This window comes from Sinocyclocheilus grahami, unplaced genomic scaffold (genome assembly GCF_001515645.1).
Source record: "Sinocyclocheilus grahami isolate Dianchi unplaced genomic scaffold, SAMN03320097.WGS_v1.1 scaffold732.1, whole genome shotgun sequence".
NCBI classification, from domain to species: Eukaryota; Metazoa; Chordata; class Actinopteri; order Cypriniformes; family Cyprinidae; genus Sinocyclocheilus; species Sinocyclocheilus grahami.
This window is the reverse complement of record NW_015505911.1, coordinates 67,054-75,567: the sequence shown is the minus strand read 5'-3', so window position 1 is coordinate 75,567 and position 8,514 is coordinate 67,054. Positions and strand designations below refer to the sequence as shown.

The window sequence follows — 8,514 nt, the reverse complement described above, 5'->3', positions numbered from 1 at the left end:
ATGAACACTGACCTTAATTGAGGCAAGTGAGGCCTGCAGTTCTTTAGATGTTGTTCTGGGTTCTTTTATGACCTCTTGGATAAGTCGTCTTTGTGCTCTTGGAGTAACGTTGGTTGGCCGGCAACTCCTGGGAAGGTTCACCATTGTTCCAAGCTTTCTCAATTTGTGGATAATGGCTCTGACTGTGGTTCGCTGGAGTCCCAAAGCCTTAGAAATGGCTTCATAACCCTTTCCAGACTGATACATGTCAACTGTTTTGATTCTCATCTGTTCTTGAATTTCTTTATATCGCGGGCATGATGAGTTGCTCTTTCAGCATGCTTCACTTTGTCAGACAGGTTCTATTTAAGTGATTTCTTGATTCAACAGGTCTGGCAGTAATCAGGCCTGTGTGTGGCTAGTGAAATTTAACTCAGCTTTCTAAAATAATGTGCTTAATTGCAGTTCTTTCATGATTTAACAGGAGGGGGCAATTCATTTTTCACGTAGGCCCAGGTAGGTTTGGACAGCTTTTTTTTCCCTTTTAAAAATGTAAAAACTGCATTTTATATTTACTTGCATTATCTTTGTGTAATATTATTAACATTTGTTTGATGATCTGAATCTTTTAAGTGTGAAAAATATACAACAAATAAAAAAACAGGAAGGGGGCAAAAACCTTTTCATGGCACTATATATTATATATATATATATATATATCATTGTTTTTATTGTTGATTTTATAGAATACTGATTTTAACAATTATAAATATTTATTATTCATAAATAAATACATAGATTACCCATTTATTCTGTAAATATACTTATTCATAAATTAAAATTGTATGCCTATTAATATAAATATCACTTAAATGCTATTAAATATTTTCTTCATTAATGTTTAACTGTAGATTTCTAAATGTTTGAGGTTATCAGATTAGCTGTGTTTTATTAACATTATCATGCACTGTTGTTTTGTAGCTTGCTGAACTGAGGGGCGTCCCACGGGGTCTCTATGACGGCCCGGTCTGTGAAGTCTCAGTGACGCCCAAAGCTGTGACCCCTGCTTCCTCTGCCAAAACTTCTCCTGCCAAGCAGCCCTCTCAACAGCTCCGCAACCTGCACCAGTCCGGCTTCAGCCTCTCCGGTGAGCACTTTGCAAAAATCTAAACCAAAAAATTAATAGAGATGCATGATATGTCATTTCCATATAGGCTGAAATTTTTATTTTTAACGCATCATTAAATATAAATTAAATAGTATTAAATAAAAAGAAAATATTTTAGTTGCTTAGTACTGGCCAGAATTGTAATAATACTGAGAGATTTGTTGTTTTCATATTATTCACAGTAATCTATTATGAACCGTTTTGAACACTTTCACAGGAACAGTGTCATCATGTTTAAATATTTATACACCATAAGGTTGATTTCCTTTTGATTTGTCTTATTTCAGGCGCTCAGATTGACGACAACATCCCCCGCCGTAACACCCAGCGCATCGTTGCGCCCCCTGGTGGCAGGGCCAACATCACCAGCCTGGGCTAGACGCCCTCCTCCAGCCGACAGGAGAATAGGGGGTTGGGGGATAGGGATGTCTATAACTGAGGTGTTTGCTGAGACCACCTTGTCACATCAAGAACCCTTCACAGGGCCTATGATTTTCCACTTCCTCCCAACCCCTGAGCTCTCGCCCGATTCCCTTGTTTTTCTTTTCCCAACCTCGCACCACTTCCTAAAGGAGACATCTAGAGAGAAAAAAAACAAAGTATTTGCCTCGTGTGAAGAGAGAAGGAAAAAATGTTACATCCACATTTGTGCACTTCTGATTGTATGATTTTTATACTGTACTTTCTACCCACCACGAGTCGTTATCATTTTTGTATTTAACTTTATTTGCTTTTTGAAACCAGAGGGATCAAGTGCGTGTATTAGAAAAGCAGTTTATCATTGTTACTTATTAACAAGGTAAGGGTTAGAGTACTGGCTTTCTTGTGGCATTGTGGCTAAAAGTCTATTACACTAGGAATGTTGTAATTTTTGGAAATCTTTTATTACGTTTTTTACTCAAACAATCAGTTTACATCAGTATGAACACCTGACCGTATTCCGCCCATGCCCTTTCCGTGGCATTCAATGCGATACTTTCTGTACCGGTCAATAAAAGAAAGCTTTTCCAGTGGTCGCTGATTAAACACCATGTGTTGTTTCACAACTAGAGATATTTAGTTAACACTGTTAATGTTACTGAAGAAGAAACTGCATGTGAAAACACGGAGCTTAGCAAAGTTGGAGAAAATAAGATAGGACCACAAATGGTTATAGCTGGAAACCTCCCCTGTTTTGGCCTCAACCCCGCCTCTTTTTTTTTTTTTTTTGCACAATCTGCGTTAATATGTAAAGTTTAAGAAGAGGATAAAGTCAAGTTAGTATTTGGTCATGAAAAAAGTGAGCTGTTTAGCTACTGAAGAATTTTGAATTTGTGTCAGAACTGGTGAAAAAAGTCTGAATTAGTGAGATAAAAATGTCAATGCAATTTCTTTTTAGCTTCCAAAGTTAGCTAAAGAAAATGCTGTTACGTCACTTTTAAAGAACAACGTGAATGTAACTCCATGAAATTAGCAGCAATTTCCTAATGCGCTAAAGCCCAAAGTATACTTTAGTGTTAACGCAAACACTTGCCGAATGTTTACAGCCGAACATGTTGCCTATCAAAGTATATTTCATTTCATAGCGTGCGCAAACATAGCCGCTGGACACATGCGGAGTAGAATTGAACTAAAAACTTGACATGTTGCCACATTGTGGACAAAGTAATTAATGCAAAAAAAAAACAAAAGTGCATTAAAAAAACCTCAGTGTGCATGTGTGAGCTGAGCTTAAAGAGTAAAAAATCGGGCTCCACGCATACTAAGTAAACTTTGGACTGAGAGTCAAACCCCCAGATGGATGTTTCTGTAAGTTTGTGAGTTGTGAAATTTGACGGTATTGAGTGACTATGTCGTCAAGTGTGATATCGCAGACCTTACGCTAATGTGTCTTTTTTGTATCTTTAACTCCAAGCTGTGCCTGGGATGTGCTGATCATGTTGAGTACTTCTACAAGAGCTTGTTCGTGTTTTTTGTTCGAAACAACTCAAAGGCTGTTAAAAGTAAAATAGCCGGTTAACCGATACAAAGGTGCCAGATTTTCCTCTTTACTCGTCATAGTGCTTTTGAAAGGCTTTTTAAAGAATGAGTTATCACAGCGCCATTTTTAATGTCGACATCCATTTTAGTGCCGTAGTAAAATGCTGCATACTGTAATAATATCATTCAAATAAAAGTTAAAAGTTAAAGGTGATATTCAATGATGACCTGTGGCAGCTCCATGTTTGCGTGGTGTTATTTTATTTTATCAAAGAGTGAATGAGAGTTTTTTTTTTTTGCACTGAGCAGCTAGTACTCTAGGTTAGCTAATACAGCTAGCACGGTATCAGTTTTCTTCTGTGTTTGACGCATTTCCTTTTGAAACAAGAAGTTAGGACTGGATACACTGAAGGGATCATCTCTTTATTTGAAAGAACCAGGCTTTAGGTATGTCAGTCATTTTTAATGATTTGGTATTTAGTAACACTAGTTGGTTGCTTGGTATCGGGGGAGGGACACTGTCATTCAAGAGAGCATTTGATTGGACAAAAATCAGTGTAGTACAATATTAGTCATCAATCATTTTTATTATTTTGCTGTTAGGAGAAAGACCTTTAAAGTGTTTTATCTGCTTATGAGTACACTAGATTAGTTAGTAGATATATCGCCACATGACTCTTAAAGTAACGATAATCCACATTTTGTGGATGGTGCTAAAGTTTATGTTCAGCTCAGACAAGGAAGGCGTGGTAGAAAGTAAAAATGGTAATAAAAGGACATTAACTGGTTTTAATGTGCCTTGCTTAAATCTCACTATGATTTAGCAATGGCGGGACTTTTTTGTATAGGCTAGTCTGTTTTTCCTTTAGTAAACCCGTCCTCCAGCTGTTTTCTTTTCCCTCATGCACATAATCTTGGCCGGTATCATCATTCTCCGTTGCTTGCCCTTTCCTCTGTGACTCAACAGAGAAACACACACACACACAAGCTCTGATTCATTCCAGCGCTGACAGGGTTTCAACTTCAATGTTCAGTGTGGCTTGGTTGTTGTATACTTGTTGTGTAGCCTACTGGAAGACGCACAGTTGTCTGTTCCAAACTGAGGATATGGAGCTCCTAAATGGACTTTGTGTTGGGGATGTCAGTGCTTTTTGAATTTTTGCGTTCCCCAGAGAAACTTTGCATTGGCTTGTAAAAAAAAAAGGTTAACAGAACACCACCCTGTACTCACTCAAATGTCCCATTTTTAGTTTCAGTCATGTGCTTTAGGTTCGTTAAGCTTAACTACAGCAAGAGAAAAGTCGGGCCGTCGTTTAGTGCGCTGTTGGAATGTGTATCTCTCAAATGGAGGAGGGTGACGCGAGGTTATGATTCATTCGTCTGTTCGCAGGGACTGATGTGTTAATAATGGCCGCTGCAGGCCCTGTAGAGTCTATCACCTCATGACTGTTGATTGTTTTCTTTCTTCCTGTTTCTTGTTCATTTCTTGCTGACCTCATTGCTTTTCCACTGTTACTATGACGGCTGTCCCTGCTAGACAACGGGATCTAACTCTTTTATTTGTCATGGCAACACATTACACATCGGAAGCATACCCTTAGCAACCCTTCTGGGCCTGGTGCTATTAAAACAACATTGAATGGCTGGATCATTTCAACTAAGTTGTGATTACAGTGTAGCCGAACACAAACCATATACAGTACCCACCGTTAAAAAAAGACAGCCGCCATCGTCCTTTCCCGCCTTTCTTGCATGGTGGCACATTCTGAATTGTAGGTTGATGGTTTGAGAAACAATTTTCTTCTTTTTTGGTATTTTTGTCTTTTAAAAGAAAAAACGTACTGAGCTGGAAAACAGAATAAAGAAGTTAAGGTAATACATTTAATTCAAGATAAATTCAGAGAATTAACATTTTGTTTAATTTGCATTCGTGTATATCAGATTTGTGCTTCTCAGATTTAAATTTAATGATTAGTTTAATGTTTATTTAAAAAAAAAAATTATTTTATTTCATTGAAGTTGGTGTGAAAATATGGCATAAATTGAGAACAGAATTGTCCTATGTGAGATTTCAATGTCTTTTCCTTATCGATCATATGAGCATATGCAACAGTTCAAATGAAACATGCCTTAAGCATTTCCTCTGATCCCAGAGCAGCTGTTGGCACTAACACTACACACACACACACACACACACACACTTTGCTATGTACGCTCGAATGTTCTTCTATGCGTGGTATGTAATCTATGTAAAATGCAGATGGGAACTGAAAGATCGTTCAGTCTGAGACTGCCAATGATTTAGAATCCCAAACCCTCTCTTTCCCCACTCCAGAAGTGAACGTGTCGTGTGCTGGTGTTTATTCTGTTGGCTGTGATGTTTGAGGATGTTTGCTTGCTCTTGAAAATGTGTCAAATCCCTTGGATGGTGATGTTACAAAAAAGGAAAATTAATAAAAGGAAGAAAAGACATTTATTTTTCTCTGTTCTTAAATTTCAGCCATTTGTACAACCTATATAATAAATAATAATGCATCAGGAATTAGAATGCACCAGAATTAAGTAGACTACTGTAGAAATAAGTAGACATCTTACACATACACTGACTCCTTTTATAGTCTGTTAACATTATATCATCAAATTCATCATATTATATCATATCATATCATGAGATGTGATATTTGAATCATATATATATAGTAGTGCTTTCCAACAATTAATTGCATCCAAAATAAAAGTTTTTGCTTACATAATATATGTGTGTATACTGTGCATATTTATTATGTATATATAAATACAAACACATGCATGTAAATATTTAAGAAAATATATTATGTTTATATATTAAATATATAATATAAAATATAAGAATATAAATGTATATACATGTAAACATTTTCAAAATATATACGGTATGTGTGTGTATTTATATATACATAATAAATATATATATATACATACATAAAATATATATATATACATACATAAAATATATATATATACATAGACAAAATATATATATATATATATATACATACATAAAATATATATATATATACATACATAAAATATATATATACATACATAATATATATATATATATATATATATATATACATTAAAAAAATAATAATAATAAAAAAAATAATAATAAAAAAATATATATATCTATATAAGTGCCGTCAAATGATTACTAGATACCAATATTATATCAATTCAGGGTCCAAAAATGAACATCTATTTTTAGATTTAAATAATACAACATTTGAAAAATAATACAAAATATAAGCATTTCCACAGATTTGGACTCTATTGTACACTCTAAGAAAAAAAAATCTGTAGAAAAATTAATACTCTCCCGGCAGAAAATTGCATTTCTGTACGTTTACGACAATTCATTCAACTTAAAATATTTAAAATATGCAAAACACGTGAAAAATCAATGCGGAAAATTCCTTCATATTAACAAAGCACATTGTACTTTTCTTAGAGTGTATTTGTATTTGCACAAGTCAAATAACTCTGTCCACAATCATTTCATTACCAAGCTAAATTTTTACACTACAAACTGTGAATCTTCAAAAGTGCAGATGCATATTATAGACGTTGCCACAAGGTGGAGCTCCTGTATATGAGAATGAACTCGATCCCTGGTCATGTGTGTTCCATTCCACAGTGGCTTTGTAAACTCCTTTGAAAAGTTGTCTTTTATTCTTTCTAAAGCATTTCATACAGCCTCACCGTCCATCTTCCATATGAAAACCTGATGAACTTTCATTGTCAGAGATGTTTCAGGTACATTCAGAGCACTGCTGCTATGTGCAGTATATGAGCTCTTATTAGTGACAAGCGATGCATTAGCAGGCTTCCAGGAGTCAGTAGATGTAGATGGGAAACCCTGTGCAGATCTGGGGCCATGCATAGGGTCTCGAGCAGAAGTCGGAGGGCTCCAGGTCCTGTGCGTTCTGCTGAGGCAGTGGCCACGGAGAACGTTCTGGAAGGCCTTCTTGAACTCCTGACTGAAGCACGGGTAGATGATGGGGTTGAGGCAGCTGTTGAAGTAGCCCAGCCAGAAAGTAATTTTGAAGACAGTGTCCGGGGGTCTGTGGGATGGGAAGATGGAGCCTTCGGAGACACAGAAAGAATGAAAAAACTAAATTACTATATGCAGCAAGAGATCTCCGTCATTCATAAGGGTCACCTCAAGACGGAGGGTCAAATGGTTTTGAATGTTTCATATTTTCAAAGGCTTTGCTTTGATGTGTGCATTACCTTCCAGTATTTTGAAAGCTTTCAATCCGATGCACAAATGACTGACTCATTGCATCTTAGCTGTCCAATTACTAAACACACAGACTGATAAATAAGCTGTATTTCCATCAAACATTCAATGAAAGCTCAAATGATTTGCCTGCAAACACGTGGAATCCATACAAAAGATGGTTTTCTGAACTAGGGCTGCTGTTTAGCATATAAAAGCCTCTTTTCTAGGTTAAAACAGAGACTTTCTCTTTCTTTCATAAGTCATTCTTTTGTTGTAAACAAGCTCATTTAAATGAAATCTAAAAGGCCCAGCAAGGATTATGTCAATGCTGTTTACGCACATAGGCATATTGTGGGAGAACATTGGGTCGTTTGGAAACATGGGTGAAAATAAACAACAGAAAATGAATTTAATATTTAGCTGGAAAACAGCGTGTGTCTATCAAATGCGCTCACATACCTCATTTCAAATAACAAAAGATTCAGAGCAGTATGTTCTTTGAGTTATTGCAGTTAAAGGTTCAACAAAATCCGGTTATTGTTTCCTCACCCTCATGTCGTTACGATTCTGAATTTTTTTCTTCTGGCTGTTTTCTGAGCAATGCAAATGAACGAAGAGGAAACAGCTAAAAGGACACTTACACACTATATTTCTGCTGAAGCTGTACAATAGATTTTCACGAGGAACAGACACAAATTTAAGATAATCATTTGTGGCTGTTGATATTTATGATAATCTCCCCTCTGCAGTAACTTTTAAATCTCATCTCATATTTGGCATAATCATTTATCATCTTTATTTTGAAGAAAAACAAAACTAATATTTAAAAAAAAAAAAACGTATTAATATTTGAAAAAAAAATAAATAAATAAAAATTGGGTGGTGTGACCAAAATGCAGGAATAAAAAAGAAAAGAAAAACAAACAACACAAAACAAAACAAGCTTTTCTGTTTTGTAGCTTCCAAACTAGTAGCTCTAAAATCTCATTTGTACTTTCACATTCAAACTGGCACATTCAAACCTTAAATAATTTGCCATTATATTCTATCATTATTTACTAAAAACAAAAGTAATATTTTAACAAAACCGCTTAATATTTGGGGGGGGGGGGAAGCAAAGTTATGTAGGGGGACCAAATACAAA

The 8,514-nt window shown here is 35.6% G+C and overlaps 2 protein-coding genes across 2 annotated transcripts in view; one reads left to right on the top strand and one right to left on the bottom strand.

Moving 5' to 3' along the window:
* Positions 1 to 5,576, top strand: part of LOC107560521 (dihydropyrimidinase-related protein 2-like) — a 36,407-nt gene extending 30,831 nt beyond the window's left edge. The window contains exons 14-15 of the mRNA XM_016244735.1: positions 961 to 1,126; positions 1,435 to 5,576. Coding sequence (XP_016100221.1) covers positions 961 to 1,126; positions 1,435 to 1,526 — 258 coding nt within the window. The 3' untranslated portion in view covers positions 1,527 to 5,576. The remainder of the gene's footprint in view (positions 1 to 960; positions 1,127 to 1,434) is intronic.
* Positions 5,577 to 6,833: 1,257 nt separating this feature from the next.
* Positions 6,834 to 8,514, bottom strand: part of LOC107560518 (alpha-1A adrenergic receptor-like) — a 4,838-nt gene continuing 3,157 nt past the window's right edge. Inside the window, exon 2 of the mRNA XM_016244732.1 lies at positions 6,834 to 7,231. Coding sequence (XP_016100218.1) covers positions 6,834 to 7,231 — 398 coding nt within the window. The remainder of the gene's footprint in view (positions 7,232 to 8,514) is intronic.